The 25,655-nt window shown below is 48.2% G+C and overlaps 1 protein-coding gene across 2 annotated transcripts in view; it reads right to left on the minus strand.

Annotated features, from left to right (window-relative positions):
* Positions 1–6,635: 6,635 nt before the first annotated feature.
* Positions 6,636–25,655, minus strand: part of LOC132075818 (rho guanine nucleotide exchange factor 17-like) — a 44,458-nt gene continuing 25,438 nt past the window's right edge. The window contains exons 2-8 of one of the 2 annotated variants that reach the window (XM_059476523.1): positions 21,073–21,191; positions 17,694–19,429; positions 11,881–12,055; positions 10,959–11,163; positions 9,913–10,535; positions 8,875–9,020; positions 6,636–8,054 (exon numbers count right to left, since the gene is read on the minus strand). In XM_059476523.1, coding sequence (XP_059332506.1) covers positions 7,259–8,054; positions 8,875–9,020; positions 9,913–10,535; positions 10,959–11,163; positions 11,881–12,055; positions 17,694–19,261 — 3,513 coding nt within the window. In that variant the 5' untranslated portion in view covers positions 19,262–19,429; positions 21,073–21,191 and the 3' untranslated portion in view covers positions 6,636–7,258. The remainder of the gene's footprint in view (positions 8,055–8,874; positions 9,021–9,912; positions 10,536–10,958; positions 11,164–11,880; positions 12,056–17,693; positions 19,430–21,072; positions 21,192–25,655) is intronic. The other variant, XM_059476524.1, reaches the window with a different exon arrangement.

Below are 25,655 nucleotides of genomic sequence, written 5' to 3' on the forward strand. Positions count from 1 at the left end.
GCTTAAGCCAGTTTTACTGCCCAAACCAGAGATGGGGGTGAGCCAACACCCTAAGGCTGTGCAGACACAGCTGTGCACTTCAAGGTCACACAGGAAATCTGTGGGAGCAGGGGAATAGGGAAGGATTACCTGAGCATCAGTTTGGTGTGCCTTAGCTTAGAGGACTCCTGGCATGTGGGACTGGAATGTGAGACCATGTGGCAGGGCAGCTGCTGGTTAAGGCTTTGCACTGACTTGCATCCCAGGTGCTCCAGTTGCCTTTGGTCGTGCAGCAGGTCTGCTTCCTGACAGGGGATGCTGTGTGCCTAACACAGCTGTTCACTACATCCCACATCTGCCAGCTCTTGCTGCTGGGTTCTGAGAGCTGCTGGAGATGGAGCAGTGCTGTGCCACACATACAGGTGCCATGGGGGGGACAACTGGAAGAGCAAGGTAATTACTTGGGGCTTACAGAGGTGCAAGGTGTGGGATCCTTCTGTCTAAGGCTCTGTGAAGAGCAAGTGCCCAAGAAAGAAACACTCAGTGATGTCTTCTTGGAGGGTGTTTAGCAAACAGCTCCTTCTTTCCTGTTTTTAAGTCTTGGGGAGAGCCTGACATCATCCTCTGGAAAAGCACTGTTTGCAAGAGCCAGGCTGCACAGCTCATTCCCAGCATGGGTCTGAAGAAGGGAGAAGGAAATGACTCACCTAGGCAGCAGCAGGGGAAGATGGGGATTCTTTTGTAGCTTCCTCTGTATCGCAGTAGCCTGTAGGACCTTGTGACCTTAACAAGGAATCTGCACATTTCTCTGATCCTAAATGGCAAGTGTGTTCCTGTCCCAGAGCTGGGAGTAGAGGGAAGAAGGGAAAACCCAGAAGGACTTGAATAGGGAAGGGGGGAGCAGGGAATGGCCGTGGACTGCAGAAGCTTGATGGCTCACGGTGAATCAGATGCACTTGAACACTGAACCAGTGACTCCTGTTGGTGCTGAATGGACTGTGCAGCGTGTGCTGGCAGCTGGGAGGGGAGTGAGTCAGCGCAGGAGCACTGGAGAGGCTGACTCAACACCCAGCACGGCTGTTCCCTGAGCCACTTCAGCCTCGAGTGTGTCCCTGGGAGTGCTCTCTTGGATTGTCTTTGTATTCACTAACTTGTTTGTTTGGATTTTTCACATCTTGATGTCATTTCTGTGGGCTTGCTTTATTTCAGTAAAAAGGGTACTTAAATAGTTGATTAATGGCTCTTTATTTATAGCCCTGCCTGTTGAAGCCCAGCAGATCAATGAAAGTGCTGACCTGAAACAGTTTGGGAAGCAGGGGTGAGCAGGATGCACAACAGACCTTGGGGCTGGCTCTTGAACTGGGCTCTGCCTGCTGGAATTGATTAACGGCAGCCAGCCCAGCCACCACTTTAAACTGGCACTTGTCAGAGGTCACCTTATCACCTCCAGGCTGCCCCTTCCTGGTGCCAGCAAACCAGGTGTCTGTGCAGTGAGCTGGATCAATGAACTGATTTAGTTGAAACAATCTTTATTTTTCAGCAGTGTTTGCTCCTGACCCGGTGCATCACACAGTTCCCCTCCATGCTGTGCCAGTGTGCTGGAAGGAGGCTTCTTCCTCTCCCTGCAGTGCCAGCTTTCAGTATTCTCTGAGCTGTAACACTGTGTGGTAAATTGTTAGATTTTTCGTAACTGCTTCCCGTTTTGAGAGGATTGCTAAGGATTTTCTCTCTGAACAAATAATTTGCCTTCATTTCACTGCAAAGTGAGTGAGCTACAGAGCTTCACCCAGGTTTTTCAGCCAGCAAGCTCATTACACACCAAGGCAATTAAGGGGAGCAGAAAGTGAATGTGGATGATGCTGGGGGTTTGTGTGTGGATCCTGACCTGTCATCTGCAGTCCATCTTGTTCAAGTACTGTCACAGGAAGAGATCTGCACTGGATGCAGGGTACAGCTCTACAAAAGAGTCTAGGGGTTGTTCAGAGTCTCCTCTCTGCTGAATTCATGGAGTGCTGTGAAACGAGTGTTTGGATTTCAAAAGGAAGACTCCTATCTGTTTTGTATCTCCTGTCTGTGTGTTGTGGGTCAGGCATGAATTAGGTAAGATGGATATGTCCTTGCAGGTTTCACTGCCTGTTTATTGTCACTTCAAACTGGCACTTCTGGTTTGCATTGGTTGGTCAGCACTGGAGGCTTGCCCTGCCCAAGGAGAACATGGCTGTTTGAAAACCAGCCCTTTCTTGAAAGGAGGAATACACTCCTTGTCTGAGTGCTTGTTCACCTGCACATTCACACTGTGGGTGTACAAACATCTAACCTGGGGAAAATGTAGGAGCCTGAGCTCTGCAAGGTGCTCTGCTCCCCTGGAAGTCCTCCCAGGGATGTGGCTCTGGCACTGCAAGGGAAGTTCCTGTCCTAGGAGGGAAGGGTTCAAGCTACCTGGGCCTCCACTGCAAACAAATCCTTTGCCTGATTCCATGCAGAGAACCTTCCCTGAGAGGGCTGTGAGCAGGCTGGGTCTTCGCAATTGCAGCTGAGAAGATCTGAGGGATGCAAAGGCTGCACTGGTGGAGATCACACTGGGGCAGGATTTGAGCTGGAAATTATTATTATGTTAATCCTTGCTAATGGATCTAGAGCCTAATGCCATCTTCTAATCATCTTCTAATGCCATCAACTCTATCCAGCTGTGTAACTGCTCCCAGTCAAGCCTGGGCAGAGACCAGTGCTGGAGGATGCTCTGCCTGTGTTCTGATTGCCCCAAAGCGTTCCATCTCTGCAGAAGAACAGGAACTCTGTTCCTATCACTCAACCTTTCCATCATGTTGTAGAAGGGTTTCTCTCAGGGGATCACCTTCAACTTCCCAGAGGAGGTGTATTCTTTTCTAATGAGTGCCCTTAGGGCTTGCCTGGAGTATTTAGACTGTACAGTGTTACTGTCAAAACTTCCTTTTCTCTTCTTTGCTTGTACCTATGTCTGGTCAGATTACTCCTCTGCAGCAGCATGTGAGAAATAAGGCAGTTCCTTCATCTGCCTGATCAGTAAGACATTTTGCTCCTTCATACTCCACTGTAGTGACAGGTCATTCGATGACAGAGAGAGCTTTGAATATTTATCTGATCTCTGGGAGGACAGTTTCCTCTGTTGCTTTCAGTTCCAGGTTTTCCAGTTTCAAGTCAGAGAACGTCAGCCTAGTTCCAGCTAAATCTTACCCAATTCCCCAGCACACACATAAGAGGAGACATCACAAAATGGGAGTTACTACAGCTGCCTCATCCATGAGCCCTGAAGGGATCTCTGACATGGTGCTAGAAGATTTAAACTTTTATCCCTTTGAACATGTCAGGGACAAGCAAGACAGTGCAAGATTCACCAAAATCTCCTGCTGGGAGAAAAAAAAAATATTTCTGGGACTTCTGTTGCATTATAAATTCACGTGCAGCAAGTCAGGAGACCTGAGATGATCTCAGAGCTATTTTTCAGCATTTGGTGTATGCTGAGGTCAATCTCAGTATCCAATGACAACTGCTTGCTGCCAGACCAAAGCTGGTCTCAGATGTATCTCACATCCCTCTCAGATGTGTTCTTGATCAAACAGTGAGACCCACACTGAGCACCCCTTCCCCCTCTGCACTTCCTTTAATGACAACCAGGAAAGTATGAGGACACCTAAAGGAGAGGATCTCTATTCACTAAAGCAGAGGTGTCTGCTCTCTGAAGTATTTGCTCTTCATCTCCACGTCTTCTTCAGGCTTTCCCACCCGGCCTCATGACTCATAAAGGAGCTTTTCTTTCTTTCCTTGGGACCTGAGCTCACAGAGGGCTCTCAGTCCAGTGTTTTGTCATCTTCTGTGTCTGCCTTCAGAACTCAAAACTGCATGGACTCTAAAAATAAAGACTGGCTTTTGTTGTTTTCCTGGTAAATGACCAGTAAGGCTTATACAAAATTCTTTTTAAAGGTCATTTATGAGTTCTGGTAAATCAAGGAGGTAACCAACTTTTTCCCCCTGACAAGGGGTACTTCCAGAAAGGTCTGCTTGTACTTCTTGTGTAAATTTGGGGGGCAGGAGTCTTGAAAAGTAATCTTAGTGTTGTCAGTCATGACAATGAAAGGCATAAAAATATTACAGAGACCTAGGAGGACAGCCAGCTTGGAACAAATAATTGCTTTCTTGGCTTGCAGACAACCCTGTTCCAAGTACCCAGGGTTATAATAGCATTTTGTCAGTTTGATAATCAGAAATGGAAAAATACAGCACGACTAATCTCCATGGCTGCCAAGTAAGATGTGTACATGTGATACTGAAAGACCTGGAACTTCCCAGGAGAGGCATCATCTAGTTCAGAAGGTGCCTGAGGATTATGGAAATCTACTGCCTTGTCAGTGTACTGACACTCTTGCCCTTCCTGTGCTGCCTCACCCCACACCCCAGGCACTCACAGGGCCACAGGGATTGTTCCCTGCTCATGTCCCCTTTCAACACCTGTAATTTACAGGCAGGTCAGCAGCTGCACACACCAGGTACATAAAAGTAGCCTGTGTTGGAAGCACAACCTCTGTCCAGTCTGACAGGTTCAGCAATCCCACTGCTGCTTCCCAAAGCTGTCCCAGATCAAAGGGCTTGTACTCACTGTTCCTTGGCCACAGCTCTTTAGAACAGGGCTACGGCACCACGTACACGTCCTGCTCATAACTCAATACCCGGTGATTATTCATGGACCTTCTTCTGGGGAGAGTTTGGTTCAGAGGAAATAGGCCATGATTACAGGAGCCTGGCAGGCAGGTGCTTCCTGTGATACCTAGAAAAACCTTGAATCTGACAAATTGAACAATCAGCCAAACATAAGATTGATGCTAAATATCAGACCCTTTATGTACTTATTGTTCTCTAACCTTTTTGAATAGCCAGGCTGGCTGAAGGTATCTTGATTTAAAGATATGACTGTACAAACAGTCCACTAGTGGTTTCGAGCATGAATTGAGGTGGAGAAAATCACTGTGCTGGAAAGTAATTGAAAACTTTCCAGCAAGCAAAGCTTTGTGGCTGTGAAAGCCACTCACTGTTTGGATAAATTGGGCTGTTACTGTACTTATGCCTTCTCTTGTCAGAGGTGCCCAGAGAAATGAAGAGAAAGTGGCTGTGCCCTTGTGGTCTTGGGAGAGAAGACAAAGGTGCTACAAGCTGTTGCTTTTTTGCATGTGAGGTGAATGGGGCTTGAAGGCTCATAAATGAGATCTGTCACAACAGCATATTAGAAATCTTCCTCCAGCAGCTGCTCTGCTCAGGCATCTGTCTCTGTGAAAAACAAATGGCAAACTAAAAGCAATGCCTTGTGCTCTTCACTGGTTGCTCAGTGCATATTTTGGGGGAACAGTTTATTGTCTAGTGATTAGAAAGAGCTGCAGGGAATTCCAGCTCACGGAGGGAGCCAGGCTGCTGCCCTGACAATCACTTTGACAGCTACAGAGCTCGGCTATGTGCAGCCATGCTCATGTCTTGGGTACCCTCCAGATGATGCAAATCTTCCCATCAAGGACAAGATGAAGCACTAAAGTGCTGGATGGTGCAGAATGAGAGAAAATACAGCCAAGTAGGCACACACCAGTGGTGTCTGCTGCAGTGCCCAGAGCAGTGCAACAAGCCCTGGCAGCTGTGGCCAGAGGACAAAGCACTGGGCACAGTCTGAGGCTTGCTCAGATGCTGGGTCAGTGGTGACTTTACAGGACTAGGGATACCTTTGTGAAGATGTCTTCTGTCTGCCTTCAGTGGTGATCTTTGATACTGGTTGATCTCTGGAGAAATACATAAATGTGCTTGTGTGAATCCTCCTGTGAAATAAATGCCTGTAACAAAAATGTTTTGTTGATAGTGAATAATACTGATTGGCTTTGTCTTTACCCTGTGGGCCTAAAAGAACATTTACAGGCTTTCCTCCCAGATCCATGGACCAAAATCTAGGCTCCTTTAGTTTAGCCTCCAGGCTGAAATCTGGCCTTTGCTGTGTAAGTCACAGCGTGACATTTTGCAAAGCAGCGGTCAGTGTTAATGTCAGGCTGAAAAGGTTAAACCCTGTTTGCTTTTTTACCATTGTTCAGCTTCGAGCCATTTCCCTGCTGTGCAACTGAGAGAGGCTGGACCTTATGGGGCAGTTATTTGAGGCCTCAGTTTTGGCTCCAGAGCAAAAGGGTTTGTGCCAATCTGTTGTTGTCTAGTGAGAATTCAAGTAGCAGGTTTGTACCATTCACCCAGTCCCATTTGGAGTAGCCCTGAGTTCTGTTCAGGGGATCCACAGAGCAGATGCAGGCACATTGCTCATCTGAATGCCACCCATATGAAGTGAAACACATACTCTGTAATAGAAATATTAAAAAATATCCACCTAAAGTAATTGAAACATAGTTATTAAAACATTTTATGTTACTCTACAGTACAATGTAAATTGTTCCTTTCAATTAAATTTTGAAATACACTAGATTACATAATTTAAATAATTGCAAACTCTTAAATTCATTATCAGTAGTAGCAGAGCTGTATTTACATATACTTCTGAGATATTTCAGATGCAGCATTATGTTCCAGTCCCTAAGTCAGTTAAATAACAGACTCTCACTGGGAGTGTGCTGCTCTTCCACAGGTTCTACACATATGTGGGGTTTATGTGTTTGCTCTTTTTTTTCCTCTCTTTTTTTTTTTTTTTTTGGCTGTGTGCATGCAGCTGAATCTGAACAAATTGATACCTACTTGATTTGGATTAAAGATGAAAGGCCTTTCTTTTTAAACAAGTGTTTTGACTGAATATACAGAGGTGAATAATGAAACACAGTCCTTAGGAGTAGTGGTGGAAAACAATTTTTACCAGCTTTCATCCTCTGTTGCATAATACTGCACCTAATTTGCTGAATACCCAGACTTTACCTAATGCTGATGAAATAAAGTCAATAGTGGAAACCTCTCTCATTGTCAAGACTGGCTTTCAAAACGATCCATGCAATGGCAAGCATCATACATCATTCTCCTGCAGTGCAACATTAACAAGTTAAATTATTATCCTTCAGTGATCTCCTCGAGTGGAGCCCATTTCTGTATGTACATGAGCTACAAACTATTGTGAGTCCAGAGGCTGGAGTTCAGCACCAGGCTGTGGCATTTGCTTCCAGTGCCAGTCAGAGTCTTTGGGGACCAGGCTCCTCCCTGTGTTGTCCATGGAGCACGTTCAGGCCACTGGGGCTCTCGATGGTCTTTGCATGCGGCACTGGCCAAGCCAAGCCTGCAGGACTCAGGGCCTGGTGTGAGGAGTGCTGATCATGATGTTGGGCAGCGCGTTCCGCCGCTTCTTCCAGGAGCCCAGCTCCCTGGAGTAGCGCCGGATCTGCCTGAACCAGTGGTGAGTCCGTGCCCGGTCGCTGTCCCGGAACACAAACGCCTCCCGCCTGATCTCAATGAGTTCGAAGGTGTCGTCGCAGTCGGGATCAGTGGAGACGATGCAATTACTCAGCCTCAAGGGCTCCCTGAGCAAATGGAACTTCCCGTTATTTTTGTCCCTGATGAGAACCAGCACTGCGTCCTTCACAGGCCCTGGCTCAGCCGATTCCAGGCTGGACTCGGACACACGCTTCATATTCACCAGGAGGAGGACCTGCATGTTCTGGAACTTCAGGGTCTTGCTGCCTTTCTTCACCCACTGGCCGTCGGGGGGCTGGGCCAGCTGCAGAGACCCCTCCATCACAAACCGCGTTTCCTCCCGCAGCCACCCGACAGTTTTGAGGGCGGTTTCTCTCATCTCGATGTTGATGACTTCCCTCTTCTTCTTGCTGTCCTGGCGAAAGGATCGGAGCGTCCACGTGTTCCCCTCCTGCTTGGTTTTCATGTTGATGTGCTCCAGGTGGGACTCGATGCGGCTCTTGGCCTCCCGCAGGCTGCCGTGGTCCGGGTGGTACTCGGTGGTGGCCTTGATGATTCTGCTGAGCAGCAGGGGGTACTTGGTGACCCTTTGCAAAGGGGCCATCAGGAAGGACCTCAGGTTCATCCGCCGCAGCGCCGTGTTGTCATTCTGGGAGACGTTGAGGAATATTCTGCAGGGATTTAAGAAGACAGGATGAAATGGTGGTTGTTCTGCCAGCAGATGCTGCAATCCTTAATGCAAATGAACAGCATGGTGCTGACAACTGCTGGGCACTGTAGCCCCCCCATTTTTAGCAACCTTGTGAATTCTGTCATATTGAAGACTAACAACCATTTCTGCAGCTGCACTCAGTTGCAGAATCCCGATGAGGTGCCTGGGACACTTTTACATAACATTCTAACAGTCTTCTATTAAATAATAAAATAGCAAGGGTGTGATCTTTCTCTGGTACCTACTGATGTAAACATGAGGCAGATACATCAGTTTATATCAGATTGCATTAACTTGTAATGCCTTTCATCATTAGATTACAAAACATATTAAACAAGAATTTGGCTGAGCTGTGGAAAGAGAAATTACTTGCCTGACATTGCCCAATAGACCATAGGAATGGGAACCAAATTCCAGTCATGTGTGCCACAAAGTGGCCTTCTGCAGTGGAAATCCAACCTGGGCTCCAGCACGGGGACTGAGAGCTGATCTCAGCTGAGTATTATTTGGTGACAGTTCAGTGCAGTGGTCACTGGGCAGATACTGCTAGCACAAAACACAGAGTATAGCTGGGGACCAACTGGTTGATATCAGTGGAGATACCAAGGATTGCATATTTTTTGAGAATAAATGACTGTCCTCATGCTAAGAGGGAGCAGTGATAACTGAAGAACATTAGCATCAAACTTTGATCTAGATGGGCTGGCAAAGGCTTCACCCTCAGCCTGCTGCCTTTCTGTCCCCAAAGCCTGCATGAATATGCTCATCCCCCTTCTCACCTGAGCAACTCCTTCTCCTTCTCCAGAGCATTGAGCATATTCACAGAGGAGGACTGCTGAAGACAGTACGTCTGAAAGGCTGGCAGCATGTTCACAAACTCCAGGAATATTTCTCCGATGCACACGGTCATCAGGTCATCGTCCCCCTGCAAGCATGCAATAGGGCCCTGCTCAGTTAGCGCTGGAGAGGCAGAGCCAAGGGCCTGCCTTCAGTCCTATCAGCATGAACTGCTGCAGGATCAGCTGAGTGCCAGACCAAAGGTGGAGCTGGGCTCACCCTTCGCAGTGGAAAGGCAGTTCCTGCAGGTTTGGGGGGAATCAGTGCCTGGGGAGGAGAAGGAAAGCTGGTCTAACTGCTTGCTTTTCCACATGCAAAGAGCTGTCTGCTCTCCTCCTGTGGTCTCAGTCAGCTCATCAGAGCAAGGGCTGGAAGGCCAGAGTGAGCTTCTTAGTCAAGAGGGTGTATTGTGCCCATGCTGGTGGGGCAGGAAAGCTCCTTACGCAAGGCAGGGTGCATCAGTAGAAGCGGCCATACACAGCTGTAGAGCAGGGAGCAGCCTGCACTGCCTGGCCCCACAGACAGTCTAGAGCCAAGCTGCAGCAAACTGCAAGCCAAGGCAAACACGGCCAAGTCAGCATGAAGCCAGCCAGCTCAGGGATGCAAGAGCACAGCCTGAGAGACAGAGCAACCTGAGCTCTGTGCCCCCATCATCACATTCTTACCAGCATCGAGCCCAACTGGCCTAAAACTAACTTTGATAATGGACCATTAATACTTGTTAATGGGATAAATGAGCAAGACTGCTGATGTCAGTGGCATCACCACAGCACAGTGAGTCCAACACCCGCGACCTGGCACAGAGCTCCTGAAATCTGCAGGAATAGCCGAGAGAGTAAGGAACTAGATAACTGACAGCTGACCATAACCCAGGAGTCCTACCTCCTGTTCCTCTGCTCCAGCTATGCTGCCCCCCTAATACAAAACCTATTCCAATCTGCCCAGTCCAGCCCCTTTAGAGGGCAGAGGCAGCATCATACCTGATCAAAGGCCTGATCAATCTCTTCTTGAAGTATCTCCAGGAAGTTCTCATTGAGGTCAATGAGCTCCTGGATGTTGCTGAAGATGCCCTGGAGCTGCTCCTGGCTGAGCAGGCCAGCTGCCTGCATGGGGAGGTAGAACTCCTCTTTGATGATGCGCAGGTCCTCTCCATAGCTGGCCTCTGTGTTGACAAACTCCAGCACGGACTCCTTGCGCTCCGTCCTGCGCTTGCGGCACTTCTCACAGAGGTCAGCGCGCCTCTGGTTGCAGTTCTGGACATCTGTCTCCACCGGGAGGTCCCTTTCTCCACAGTCGGTGCAGGGACGGTGGGCTTCCCAGGCCTGCAGGGAGCTCAGCGTTTCAGAGGCCCTGTTCCTCCACTTCCTGGCTGGCATCTGGCCAATGCCACTATCTGCCCTCTCCACATCCGCTGACTTGGTCCGGGTGGCCGCAGTGGGATCCAGGTCATCCCGGGCATCGTTCACACCGACAATCCCGCTGTCCGTGCTCAGGCTGCTGACGTTGCTCCAGTGACGTCTGGAGCGGAGGGAGCCCCGTGGGGTGCGTCGGGTCTCATCAAAGCTGCCGCCATGGCCAAGGTTGGCCTTTGCTACCACTGGACCTGAGAACAGACACAAATCGTTACAGGCACTGCCAGCTGCACAGAGCTCACCCGACGAACTCGTGCTGGCACAGCCATGAATGGCAGGAACCCTGAGGGCACAGGCTGGCTCTGGGGAAGCAGGGCTATAAGCTGCCTCCCCTGTTTTGCTGCTGAAACTGGTGGGAGTCAGAAGTGAACAGCTCCCAGGTGAAGTCTGGGATCTGTCATCTCTGCACTGCCCATACCTGTGAACTCATTTGGGCTGCCTCTTCCCCTGCCATCTACCAGCCAGGGACAAAGCAGAACAGATCCTGATTTCCTGCACACCTGGGTACAACCAGGATGCTTCCCTCCCCTTCTTTTACAGAGTTATTCCACATTCACAGCAGCACAGCAGGGCGCAGCCTCTGGCCCCTAAGCCCCCAGTGTGCAGTTGAGTACCACAGTCCCGCTCCTGCCGGCGCTTCTGCGCGTGCTGCCGCGCTGCAGCCGCGATCTTCAGCTCCAGCTGCTTCCTCTTCACCGAGTCTGTCGGCATCGGGTCACTGAAGTGCGGCCGCAGCCGGCACTCCCGCTGGGCCTTGGCACCATCCGTGCTCTCATGGACAATGTCGGAGCTGGATCGGCGACAGGCAGGACTGGGGCTCTGCAAGAAAGGCAGGAAAGGCTTTGGAGCAAGGCTGAGCTCAAAGCAGCACCTCGTGTTGCAGACACTGGACTCCAGTTGCCAAAGGAGGGAAAAGGAAACTCATCAGTAATGGGATGGCAAATGTAGCTCTGCTAGCTGATGATTAAGAAATCTGTCCCCCTGAGTCCCTCTGTCCTGCTCAGCCCTAACAAGTAAGGACCCCTCTCCCTTTGCTGTTGTATAGCTCTGAGTACAGCAGCTCCGAGGCGGTTGGATCACGGCTATCAAATAACCATGGAAAAATCAACAGCACAGCCCTGGCTATGGGTGTGTGCTCAGGGACCTGAGCTCACTTGCAGCTGCTCTGTGAAGGTTTCAGCACTGCAGAGTCAGGAAGTTCAGCCTCTGTGCCCCATCTGCACCAGCAGCTTGCCCAAGGGGGCACTAGGATGGAATCTGTCTGAACCCCCAGACACACTGGAAGCCATGAAAGGGTTATTGTGAACTCCCTGCATGAAATGCAGCGGCACAGGCAGAGGCAAAAAACTTACTCCTGTTTTACTGAGTGTAATAAAAAAGCTTCTAATGCTTCTAACAGCATTTAATCACTCATGGGAGTCTTCCAGATTGCCATCTCCCAGCCTGCCCAGTTCCTACAATGAAGGGGTCCTTCAGAGCTTCTAATAAGGAAAAAATCCTGAACACATGCATGAGAGGGGAATTCCTCTCTCTTACATTCCCTGCAGGTGGAGTGTCACTGGATGTCTCATTGCTTGGCTTGTCCTCCCAGGTCTCTGTTGCCATGGACATCGCTGTGGGCTGCTGGCTGTCCTCCAGAGGTGGGAGATCAGCTTCCCTCAGATCACACTGCCCCTTGGAGGGGGATTTGGCAGCAGTCTCAGCATTGCAGCTGCAAGGGAAGAAGACTCCATTGAACATCACGGATGCAGTTCTCCTGCTGTTCCTGACACAGATGAGACTGAGCAGAGAGCCCAGGTTCAAACAATGATCTGCAACAGTTCAGGAAAAGTGCACGCAGGGTTCATGACTGGTCAGCACAGACAGCTGTGCTTGTGTTTCAGGGGCTCTAAGCACTGCTCAGTTAAGAACTGCAGACTGGATAACTGCACTCATGCCAATATCAGTCTGGGTTATCAAGTCTCGGCTGTTCACAGGGCATTTTTTTGTCCATAAAACATGAGGTGCTCCACAGGGACCAGAAACACTCCTTTCTAAGTAGGCCACATCCATATTTGCTGCTATTTAAGGAGATGCTGCCAACACAGAAACCATATTGCTCATCTGGAAGAAAATCGCCTGCTATAAACCATAATACTTTGAAGGGATTAGAGGATTAAAAGAGTATTCCCTCTGTTTTTCATCTCACATGATCCTAAGCCCACTGAAGTCATTGGAAAGATACTATCTGTTTTCAGTGAACTCATGATCAGGCCTTTTGGAGAGCTTGAGACCTGAAAAGCCTGGCAGTGTCTGTGGCTCTCACGTGGCAGCTCTGGGATGCCCTCACTCACGGCTGTCCAGGGCTAACAAGGGCCTGGCCTGGCTGATACAGATCAGCCTGTCCAACCCCACGTCCCCCCTCTGTAGACAGCATCGCTCTCCAGACAGACTCAGTCTGGTGCAAAACCACTGACTTGGCAGAGCAGTTGACAGGCTGTTGTTTGTGATACTATTTGTGATACATTTTTTTAACAGGTTTTCTAAGACAGCTTATTTCCATGCATAATGAAGCCTGTTGGGAAGAAATTTTTTTTTTGGTTGACTTAATTTTTATGGACTTGGATTCCTTTAAAAAGGAAGGTTGTGAGGACTGAATATGGATGCTTGTATATACAGGAAGCCAGTGTCTGGAACATATTTCAGGTTCTGCATGTATGTTATGCTTAACAATAATCTCCTATGAGAAAAATCTGCTTCTTCTTAAAGGCTTCACTTGTGAACTTATGCTGGTAGGTCACACTGCTAATGTGCAATTCCAACAGTGTCAACTATAAGCAAACACATGAGACAGATGGGCATTCTCCTTGCAGTGAATGACACTTGGCTCCAATAACAAACCATCAGCCAATACTAAAATGACTGAAGAGGGAACAAATCTCCCAAAACACAAACTGGTTCTGTTGTCAGGCCAGAAAAGTTGGTTTGCATCTCTTCAGCTGATGCTTTTTCATCTTTCTCCATTTATGTTTCCAGGTCCCTGCTGACACAACCAGTTAAAAAGAGTTTAGCTATGGCTACGTGACAATGGCAACAGTGCCAACAGCAGGCTCCTGGCATTTGCTTTTTTGCTGTCCCTCTCCAGGTCTCTACTCCCCAGCCTGCAGAAAGGGAATACCAACATCTCTGCTGGCACAGAGCAGTCTGTGGCACCTACAAGGCAGCAGTAAGAGCAGCACAGGCTCACAGCAAGGCTGCAGCTCCCCCGTGGTACTGGCCTGGCTTGAGAGGCTCCTGTCTCCTTCCTCCCTCCTGCCCCCAACCATGCTTGGGGTACCACTCCTTAAGTGTGTGTAACTGTGTGTGGCCATGATCTAAAATCAGTCTTGAAATTATATGGGTTTAAAACCTCTCCCTCAAGTATTCTCAGACATAATTTCATCTGTGTTTCACTGAGTTGTGTAAAGTATGAACAGGTCAGCTGGGCAAACCCATGGGAGGGAGGACACAGGTTAAGAAGCAAAAAACTCTTGAAGAGGATGTGCCACTGCTGAAAACCACCCTTTCCAAAAGCTGCTCGTGCTCAAAAAGCTCCTGGTTAAATAACACAGAGAAGGGACCATGCTGGGGCACAGAGAGGCAATGGGATGCACCCAAGGTTAGCAGCAGAGCTCATAATTGGAATATCATCTTCTTGATCACACCAGCTCCCACTGTACAGAACATACTCTCATGAGAGATGCTGAGCTTTCATTTGTCATTTTCACAGTGCTTCAAGATCATCCACTTAAAAATGGGAAGCACTCCAGAGTATTGCTGCTCCTCTAAGTGAAGCTGACAGCAGCTCTCTGCTGACAGGGTCTAAAGACCAGATGCCACCACTTATTGCAGTTTCCATAGCCCAAAAGGGATATTTAAAAAAAATTTCCAGACATGATCTTCAGTGGGAACAAGAGCCAATATTACCCAGAGAGCTGAGCTAAGGAAACATGACTGAAGATTGAGAAATTCAACCCACCCATGGCTGATCAGCTGGAGGTAAGAAAGGCAGATATGCAGAGCCCACACTGTGTGAAAGAAGGTTTCTTCATACCTGGTTTGACTGCCCTACTTCTTGTCATGATAAGATCCCTCCTGCTTGATGTACTAGCCACGTGGTCTTGGGGCAAGTGCTGCTCCACACACCACCAGATCAGTGTGTGATCAGAGGGATGTGGGCAAAACAGGGAGGATAGATAGAAGCAGTTTTGTGGAACAACATCTTAGGGCTGCTCCTTCAACATTTGCCTCTGGCTTAGGAGGAAGAGGGAACATTGCCAAGAAAACAGGATATTGCCCCTTTCTCTAGTCCCCTCCTCCTGGCAGAGAGCTGTGCTGCCAACAGGTTCACACCATCACCTGCTCAAGAAAGTCAAGTCCCTCTGCCCTCACAGAGGGGTGTAGAAGGGGGGACTACAGCATTCCTTCTGTTGGACTAAATCACTTATTGGGACAGGAGTTTGTGCCTGGGGTTGGTGTCAGTTTTTCCTGTTCTCCCCAAGAGAGGTGATGCACTTGGGCCAACATAGAGAGGACCAGTTATTTCTGAATGTGTTTTTAAACCTCTGGCCATCAACTCTGAATTTCATGGAAGTGGAGGTACTGGGGATGGCATACAACTGGAAATGCACCTGCTTTCCTTCACTGTCTCTATGGGCCTCTTCATGGTTTTATCATTGTCCATGCCAGCAGTTCTCAGCCCTTTCCAAACGTTCCTGACTCTTTCTGACGAATGGAAACATTTTTTGCATGCCTTCCCTGCTGTCAGCTGCCTTCCTGACTTGGTGTCAGTCCTCTGCCAGGGGAAGCTGGTATTGTACCCACTGTCCTGTTGTCACCCCACATACAGCCCATCACTCTTTTCAGGAAGCCTTTTCTTAGTCATGTCCTTGGCTAAATAGTGCAGCCTTCTGTTGTCACCATGTCCCTCATTTCATAGACACAAACCTGAGTTATTTGCATGTCCTTATCCCGAAAAATTCCCCACTTAAGCAATTTCAGAAAGTGGACTGTGTACTGAAAAGCTTACAGGATTTCCACCTAGAGAGCAGCACCCCTTCCCAGCCAGGACTACAATCTAAGTTAAGGGTATCCAGTGACCCATGAGGGTCTAAAGCCACCATCATTATAAGATTTACAATCAAATCCTCACTGGCAAAATATTAAGTCAACTGACTGAATCTAAAGTAATTAACAATTAATTACTATGGAGACTGCTAACTTACAGACAAAACTGCTTTGTAAAACTGACACACAGAAGCACTAGAAAGAGAAGACAGTTTTAGCTATTTTACTCTGTGATGCTCCATCACAACATCTCTATCAGAGACATGCTGAGCTGAGTATCTGTGGAAAGAGGACCAAATCAGCAAATTAGCTTTCAGCTAATTTCATTTGAGACTTAGAAATAATATGGTCTGGATGGCAGTGATCATAATTGAGCACCCAAGATGCAGACAAAAATCTCCCATCTCTGCAGTGAAAATCAGCTGAAGTAGTGAATATTCAGGGACATTATGGTTCAGGTGAAAATTATAGAAAACTGATACATTTCAAAACAAAGGAAATCAGAGTTTCCCAATAACCCAATAATTGTTAGTGCTTTGGCAATAACAATTACCATTAATTGTTATTACTCTGAAAAAAATAAGGCCAGGGTGGTTCCTTCACATATAAAACTACCTCTCTAATACTGGAACCATTGTTATTCACACTTTTAGATCAACTGTCATTTTGGTGTTAATAAAAATTGCTTCACAGATTTTAACAAATCCAGCTGGGGAGACTGAACTCATTCACAGAAACAAAAACCACTGTGGATATTAAATGCACAGAAACCACACATAAAGGCCCTGGGCAGGAAGTGTTTGGAGGCTGGGAGAGCAGTGGGAAGGAAGATCATACGCACTCCTCATTTCCTGTACTTTGCTCTGCATGCAGCTTGGGCTCCAGATACCAGTGCAATCACTGATCTGCAAAGAGACAGCTGTTCTTACACCCTTACTGCTTGTGCCATTCTGCACATTTCATTTCCCATTCATGACAAAAACAGCCTAATCCATTAAAATGGCTGCATCCCATAACTCTCATCTATCTCTTTATTAGGTTTTCATACTGTAGAAGAAAAGCACTAAGGCTGGGCTGGACAGCTGAGAGCAGCACTGAGGGCTCTGACACCACCTACTTCCCTTTGGATGCAAAGTTGCAGAATTATTTCTGCTGTCACTCTGGCTTCAGCCCCACTTAAGTTCTTTCAGATGACTCTCACTCCTGTGCAGAAGTCACTATCATCTCCCCCAAAACCAGAGTGCAGTCTCAGACCAGCCAATCCAGAAATAAAGGGAGAGCATCCAAGGTTGATGCCCTGGCATTTCACACACCCATCTGTGGATTGCAGAAGCAGCCAGGAACCAAGTCTAATGCAATTCTTGGCAAATCCAACCATGAAAGTCAAGTGCATGGAAACAAACCACTCCACCAACACTTACTCCTGCTTTTCCCATCAGCCTCATCTCATGATAAGACAGTGATAACTGCTCCAAATTCATAGCTTCTAGAACTTGGCTGATTGCTACTGTGCCACCCTGCATAGAAAGGGATTCCCATTTCTTAGGCAGGAGGGAGGTAACAGGACTGCAGTGTCCAAAACCAAGACAGAGAAAGCAGTTGTGAACATCTTACCCACAGAAGGGGGAAAACCCTGGATGGAGAAGGAGGAAGGCTCTACAGAAGTATTTTCTCTGGCTACACAGAAATGGCAGAAGGACAGTATTTACAAGTACTTTCACTCACTGCCTGTGCAGGTCTCCAAGCAGGGGTTAAAGCCATCTTACCCTTGTGTGCCTGCTCACTAGATTCAAGCAGCAAGTGAAAGCACTTGCTGCTGCATGTCACACTATCTAAATTCAGGTCCTGCAGAGGTGGGACAGACTCTACATCTTTACTCAAAGGAATCATATCAGTACTTTGTCTCCTTTGGTTGTCTTATACTTTCAACAGATGCTAAAAAAAAAAAGACATTCTGACAATACAGAAATAAAATGGGTGGGGAAACTGGGTGTCAGAACTACTAATGGCTGTTGTCTTTACAGGATTAAGGTGCACAAAAAGGCAAAGTCTAGATGAAAATGCTTTTTGATGTTTAATCCCCCACAAGGTGGAATTTAAGCTGAACAGCTTTAAAGACATGTCCAGGTGGCTATCAGAGACTCCAAGATGAAAGGCTCTGCCAACAGCACATTTATGCTACAGGAATTAAATACACCTATCAGGAGAAAGACCAGATCATTAACAAGGGAACTGCTTTCAGGTGACCCCATGGAGCATGTTACCTTTTCTTAATAAGTTCCAAGGCCGAACCTATGAATTCATCCTTCATTTTTTGTAGCTTAGCTCCATAGCTGGATAAGTCTGTGGCTTCTAACAGCAGCGATGAACAGCAAGAGGACTGGGCTTCAGAAGCCAGTGACTGCCCTGCCACGTGGGGGACATCATTTAATTGTCTTGTGTCTCCTTTCTGCTGCTCAGCACTGAAGATCTCCTGCCCAGCACTGTGTATTGCTCCTGCCTGTAGAGGTGATCGTGGTATAGGACTGGAGCAAATAGGGACTGGTGATGTATCTGGGGTGGAGGTCTGGAATGTTCTGTCCTTCACCTCAGGACTGCTCATCTTGAAACCATCCCATGTGGCTGGGTTTTGGGAGAAGCCAGCAGAGGTGTGGTTTTCATGAAATACATCATCATCTTCCTCTGCAGTGACAGCAGGTTCATTCACAGCTTTGGTCTCTAAAGCTTCTGGACAGACATTCTTACTTTTTTCCTCCTCCTGTGTCTGGTTTGCAGGCAGACCCTTTTTCAAGCAATCTGCTGGCCCACTGCTGCTGTTAGATGAATTTCCCTCCTTACTTCTCATTTGCTTGAACTCCTCAAAGGTGGGTATGTAGAGCCTCCCTTTGCAGCGGCCTTTCTTGCTCTGTCCCAATGAGACTTTGCCATCTGTTTCCCCACTGCACTGCTCTACGGTCTCTGCTGTTCTGGATTTGCTCATCTCATGGCTTTCCCCAGCATGCTGAAGGGGCAAATTCGGGGAGCTATTCTGCCTTCGGAGCTGAAGCCTCCTCTGAGCTTCCTGCTTGATGTCTTCTGGGCTGATGATCCTGTGTGCCAAGCACAGTCCCTGTCCTGCTGTGAGGCTGTGCCTGAGAGCAGTGTGTTCCACCAGAACCGTGCAGCACTTCACAGCACAGCCATTCCTGCACTGCTGGCACACCTGGCACCCAAAGCACTCCTGGGCCAGCAGCTCAGGCAGGGCCACCTGTGGGCGCAGTGGCTTGCAGGGCTCTGCCACCTTACTGCTGTGCAGCCTCAGCTTCTCCTTCAGCTCCTTTCTGGCATCCCCATGCAGGGCTCTTTCCTGTGCGGAAGGGAAGAGCCACTGAGGCACTTTGGCAAAGGGAGGGAGGAGCACATCCTGTGCAGATCGGGATGTCTGTTTAGCACGGAGAGAAAGGCTCCTCAGAGAGTCTGCTGCACTCTGTACTGGGGCCACATCCACACAGCCTTCTGTCCACTGACTGGTGCCTCTGTAGTGGAAGATGATCTCGTTATCCAGGCTCCGGCAGTGAGAATACAGCCCACAGTCAGCAACTGCTGCCCAGTGCAGGTTTTCCACACTCCGATACATCCGGTTTTCCACAGGACTGGCCAAACGGGCCTTGCCTGTGTGGCAGGCAAGAGTGTGGAAGTCCCCAGAAAAAATATGAGTGTCTAGGTTCTTTAGTGGATGCATGCTGCTAACTGAAAAATCCTTTAAGCCATGTTGTGCACAGAGCTGATTGTTTTGGCAGCTCGAGATCACCCGGCAGTGTTCCTGTCTCTCATCAACACTGATGTATGTCATAGCAAATGCACATGGAGGCTCTAGGACAGTGGCGTCTAGGGGGACAGGAGGGAGCTGGGGTGTCCTTAGATGCCAGTCAATGTCCACAGCCCACAGACAGCAAAGTGTGCTGCTGGGCACTCACATAAGAGAGCTCTCACATGGGTGGAGTCGCCATACGCAGAAGACCTGTGAATGGAAGGAAAGATGAGTTACTGAAGCAGCCGGGTGCTGGCTCGCAGGATGCAGCAGTGGGTCTGCTTCCAGGCTATGCAGAATCCAATACCACAGCTTGGGCAGGAGCAGAGCAGAATAACTGGGCAATGAGCTGTGGGGTTTGGGGCAGGGAAGCTTCTTCTTCTCCAGCCAAGCCAACAGTGGCCTTACACTACCTGTCTGAATTTGGAGAAGTTTATCCTACCTACCCTCAGCAACTCCCTCACAATAACACTGCTCAGCTCTAGAGACAAACACTCAGAAGTGCTTGCTGCAGGCTCAGCTTACTCACACAGCAGCACTATGGAGACTGCAGGTTTACAAGAGATATTAGGGTTCCTTCCCTAAAATGGGGCTCAGACAAGAGTGTATGAGTTAAAGGGGATGCTGGGGCCGGGAAAGGATGACATAACTGTGGTCTCCTCGAAGACTCAAGTAGCAAGGAGGAAGAAGAAGGCTGACAGGTGGTGGTTTTGTACCTGACAGTCACATTGCAGCCCCTTATTGCTTGATTCACCCTTCACAAGGAAGATACATATGGTTTATTGACTGCATATGGAAGCCAAGCATTGCCAAGGCCTTTCCAGTGCAGAGACAAAGGTATCTTACAGACTTTCACAAACTCACCCTCCTGACTCCTTAGCCACAGGCTCAAATGACCATCCTCCCACGACAGCTCAGCGGAGGCCTCCAAAGAGAAAGCTGTGCTTTTCAAGGCTCCTCCTATGAGCTGTGCTCAGCACTGTAAGGCCTAAGTGACTAAATCATATGTTCAGAGTGGAGAATTAAATCCCTAAACTCCAGTTTGGGCCAGCAGGATGAAGGCTAAGTGGCTAAGTCCTTGCTGGAAGTGGACAGAGCCTTCTTACACTGAATGGAGAGACTCTAGATTTCTTTTAGGGATTTAGGCCTCATGGACTTTTCCAGCAGTCATGCAAGACATCAGTGTCTTCTACAGTCTAGTCCACTTCCTTCCTTGGCAGTCAGAGGCAAAGAGAATGAGTGAGTGCTATATGTAAAGGAGAGTAAGATTGGGCAGGGAATGTGGGGTTAGCCTGAGATTTGTAAGGGCAAGATAGAGCTGAGATGGTGGGGCATGAGTCTTTAATAATAGGCCAGGCAAGAACCAACCAGGTTGAACACACAGGAAGAGGTCTTGGCAAAGCAAGACAGAACCAGTTATAGCCCAGACTGTTCTGTAGTGCAGCTGGATTCCCCACGTGTGGCCAACTATTCAGGCAGCACAGCCACCTTGATCAGGAGGGGAATGAAGAGGTTTGTTACTCCCTGAAGGCACCACAGGCACCTAGTCATGTGATGCACCAACAGACATCTGTCTGAGGGGAACTCTGAGGTACTGTATTGCCTGGAAGATGATCTTGCTAACATGCCATGAAGTTGATTCATCCCTTGCTTAGAGTGGCTCAAATTAGCATATTTTCCCTGCATTAATGAAATTATGTCTAATCTCATCCCAGAGAGGGAAGGCAGAACTGCTCCTGTAGTTCACCACTGAATAAAGAACATAATTTGCATCCTTCATAACTGCTAAACATAAAAATTAAAACTAGCTCTCAAAGTGTGCTGTTCCCCAAAACATCACAGGCACTTCTCACCCGGTCTTCTCATGGTGGGGCTGGAGCTCCCCCTTCTTCACGGCTCTGGAAGAGCCCACAGGTGACAGCAGAGAAACGTGAGGATCAGGACTTTCTGTGCTCATAGGTTATAACATAATCTGTCAAGAAAGAAAGAATGATATGATGTGAAAGCCAGTCACTGAGCAGAGAGCATGGCTCCTGGCAGTGCCAGAGGGCTCCTGTGAGGAAGTGCTGTTAATAAAGGATGCCATGCCCTGTCAGTTTGGTCTGTGATCAGGTCACAGCCACAGGACTAAAAGCCATCACATGCTTTTGGCACTATGCTTTCAGAACAAGAAGAAAGAGAAAACAGCCCTTGCTGCAGTGAGAGCAGAGAATAAAGCTGCCCTTGGCCAAGGCAGGGAGTTACACAGAGTGAGGCCTGGAGAGAAAGCAAGGCCCATGTGAGGCAGGATCCTGGGCTGGACACTGGCTCAGCAGGCTCTGCATGTGTGCAGGTGACAGCAAGGGGGCCAGAGGAGAAAGGGCACAGGCAGGGGCAGAAGCAGTCAGGAGAGGAGCAAGGAAGCAGAGACACAGAAACAACAGGGTGGGATCTGTCTGTGGGTGCTCCATTCACCCAGAGATGGGCAGCATTGGGAAGACACTTGATTTTTGCCCTCATGATTCTCTTCAGGTGGAAGCTCACTGTCTGGGCTCATAGAGCTGACCCCTCTGTGGGCTGCAGGTCAGCTACAGAGATGCCAGGCATGGGAGGTCAGGGCCCACTCTGTCCCTGCCTGCTCAAGTGCACAGCACAGGCCATGCAGGGAGGTTTACACCCCTCCATATCTCAGGGGAATGCCTCAAACCCTCCAGCAGGTGAGGGCACCCCTCTGCACTGCAGAACAGCACAGGCCTATTCCCCAGCAGCCATGGAAGGCAGCAGGGACCTGCTGCTGCTTTGTCAGGGCAGGATTTTCCAGAAAATGTGCATGAGATGGCAAAAGTCATTTTCAGGGAAGGAGCAACTGGAAGAAACCTCCTGTGGGCACAGTGGAGCAGGCAGAGTGGGGGACAGAGAGTGGGAGCCAGAGGAAGGTTTGCAGAGCAGAAGAGCCAGAGAAGGCAGAGAACAGACAGAGCTGGCTGTGAGATAGCAGGGGACAGAGACTTTCCAGAGGAGGCTGCACAAAGTTTGCTGACATGTAGGCAAGAACGTAACTTTACTGCATTAAGTGCAGAAAGATGGGAATTTTGTTCCCAAATAATTTATTATAACATTTGTCACCCCTCAGGGGTGAATTTTCTTTCTCTGAACAGTGATTTTTTGGTTTAAACACTTCTGACACAGGAAGTCCCTCTGATACTTCCAGGAGAGCTTAGAGCAAAGGTGCACATGGATGTAGCTCACAGGTGGGCAAGCAAGGCAGTCTGGTGCCCTGGCTGCAGTGAGAGGGGGTCTCAGAAATCAGTGAGTTCTGTTCCCCCAGACACCTGCAGGGCAGCTGTGGAGATCTCCTAACAGCCAGCTCAGGCAGCAGCACCTTTGTTTTCTGTCACTCCACTCATGGAAGGACCATCTCTTTCCAACTGAACTCCTGTGATCTTGCCTGTTCCTCCATGTCACTGCCCTGAGGGCTGTGCACAGCATGTCAGGCAGCTGAGCTTAATTTCACTGAGCACCCAAGGCAGCTGCTGCCCGAGTCATGACCTGGACAGGGGACTGCTGAGGCACAGCCTCCTTCCCCCACTGCTCAGGGATGCTTGGAGCAGAAGAAAAACAGTGGTCTCTCTAAAACACCAGGTAATTTGTCCCTGGCTTGTAACCAGGAAACACTGAGTGTTTCTCCCTCCTTCCCCTGTTCTTGTGCTCCATGGCACACAGCAACTGCATCATAGTTTCAGCTCAGATGCCTGCATTTGCCAGGTCACTGACACCCCATGATATAAAACATGTGCCTACACACTCAGCTCCCAAGTACCATGGCCACAAGTCTGTTGTAGGCAGTCTGCTGGAGGAGAGCACAAGATGGAGACAGAAAAATCCCAAACCAAGTTAATATTCTTCTGGTTGATAAGCTAGAGATGACCTCTGAGCACATACTTGCAGGCCCATGGCACACACAGAGTATTTAGCTGCAGTCTTATATGGCCACCAACAAAGAAACATTGGGAACCACAGCAATTTCAAAGTTTCTCCTCCCACCACCTCAGAGCTGTAAGTACACAGCTATAGCTATAGCTACAGCTGGTGATTCCAGGCATTGACTAACAAAGGTCAATGAAGTGTGAGGCAATGGAGGAAAGGAAGAAAGTGCTGATTTCTTACATAGTGACCCAGCTCTGGGTCCTAATTTACCCTCTCCTAAAGGTACAGCAGCCCTAATGTATCCTCTGCTCTCCTCCAGTTAGACCAAGCACTGAATTGCCCATCCTTTGTCACTCCCCAGTGTGTGTGAGCACTGGGAATTGATGCTCCTTTGTTTGCCTCCCTGGGTACTTCCAGGCAGTCCTGTCCACACTTACCCAAAGCTCAGGTTTTATTCTAGACCAGCAATCCTCCAGGCCAATGGTCACTTATTCCAGGCCAAAGAGCAAAGCAGAGTTTAGTGTTGGCAGCTGCTGCAGCACATCATTGCTCCTCAATCACACTGTCTGTGAAACATTTTCCTGTTCCCTGGCTCAAGGACTGAAAAGTTTCTAGTGGTTATGAGCCTCATGCCTTAAGTGAGCATAAGACTAAGGGCAATGTGTGCTCAGCTTATTTTCTACCATGCGATTCTATTTAATCAACTTCTTCATTACTCTGATAAGTGCCTGTTTGGAGACTTGCCATTAACCTTAATTTTCCTGTAAAATCCCCCCCAAGAAATTATTTCTCAAGGATTAAAGCTTGAAGGATAAATTATTTCTTCCCAAACACATCAGAACTGTTCTGCCTGGCTGACCTTCCCAGCAAAGCACGAGACAAAGTGTCAGGAGGATGAAGCAGGCACGCACAGGGTAAGTAGCTCATTGCTGACGAAAAACACTGTGGAGAATACCAGATATGTCAAGGACTCCAGGAATACCAGGACAAGGGATCACACAGTCTCACAAGGCCTCAGGAAGAGGCCACCAAATCTGGCAGGGATGAGGAGGTTCACTGGTGCTGCTTTGCAGAGTTCACCGCAGCAAGATTTACTCTATAGACTTTTCAGACATGGACATTTGTTCCATGAAATGGTGGATCTGCCAGATCTGTCTGGCATCTCCTGATTGATCAGAGACATCAAGTGAGTCTGGTACATTTTCTACTTTCCACATTTACAACATTTCAGTCACAAGCAAATGAGCTTCTGAGTCATGGCCATCACACCAAATCCTGCTTCCAAGGCAGGGGAAAAACTGCAGATCCTTCCTTACTCCATCTTGAAATAAGAGATTACACTAACCTTCAGGTTTTATTCTAATGTCTCTGCATTAGGTTTTGCAAATTGCAGCACTGAACAGAGGTTGGTTTATTCCAGACTACAATCTCCCTTTTATTTCAGAGATCCAGTCAGCTAGAGGGATGTGAACAGCACATTTCAAAGAGCTGGCTAAAGGATTTTAGCAAGCTATTTTACTGCTGTGAGCTTTGTGCTATCTGATACAGCAAACCTCATGGTCACAGCATGATCTGTTTACTGACACGTCATGCACATCACTTCAGCTGCCTAGCAGAGCACCAGCAGTCTCAAGGGAAAGAATGCCAGATGTTTTATTTTTTTTAATATTAAAGGTTAACAAGAAAAAGAAAGGTGCTTTGGCTGCATTTGTTTTCTTAAGCTGTTCTCTTAACCAGTGCTGTGCTGCAGAAACTGGTTAATGAAGATAAGGTGACTGTAGTTAAATTTCTTGGGGTTTTTTTGTCTGTTGTAGAAGCTGAAACGGGAACACAGCTTATATAGTGTCTGTTAATTGCAGCAGGAGAGGTACAGCCATAGTACAATTTCCTGGGTTTCTTTCTCCTTCCTAGGGTAAACATAACTTTCCCTGAGTTTACAGTATTATCACTGCTTTCATTGTCCTCTGCATGGCATAAATCAGGACTGCTAACAAGAGGAACAACTGCCAGACTGATTTCAAAACCAGGTAATAATGGGAAAACAACAACCTTTACAGTCTGCTCACTGATTTAGAGTCCCTCTGTTCTCACCTTGAGCATAAACAAGAACCACAAAGTCTCAGAGACACCCTGGCATGGGGAGCCCCTGAAGACAGAATACAGCCAGGGTCACGACGGTGCTGAGAGCACAGGGAATGGCATTAAATTCTGCTGTGTTATGAGCTGCTTGTTTCACCATGTGATATTGTCTAGCTATTTGCCTCCTTCCACATCACTTTTCCTAAGCCTTTTATGGATTTTTTCCTGCTTCTCCAAGTCTTCCTCCATCCCACTGCATTCAACACAACACAACAACTTGTTGTTAACAACATGTCCAGAGAAACTGGTGCTGGCCACAGTGAGGGCTGGCTGGTCAGAGCAGCCCAAAGGGCACACGTGTGCCAGGCAGACGAGTCCCAGGAGAATCTGGCCACAGTATCTGTTGATCACCGTAGGAACAGCCTGCTATGGATCAGCTCAGTTTCATGTG

The sequence above is a fragment of the Ammospiza nelsoni genome, chromosome 7 (genome assembly GCF_027579445.1).
Source record: "Ammospiza nelsoni isolate bAmmNel1 chromosome 7, bAmmNel1.pri, whole genome shotgun sequence".
NCBI lineage: Eukaryota > Metazoa > Chordata > Aves > Passeriformes > Passerellidae > Ammospiza > Ammospiza nelsoni.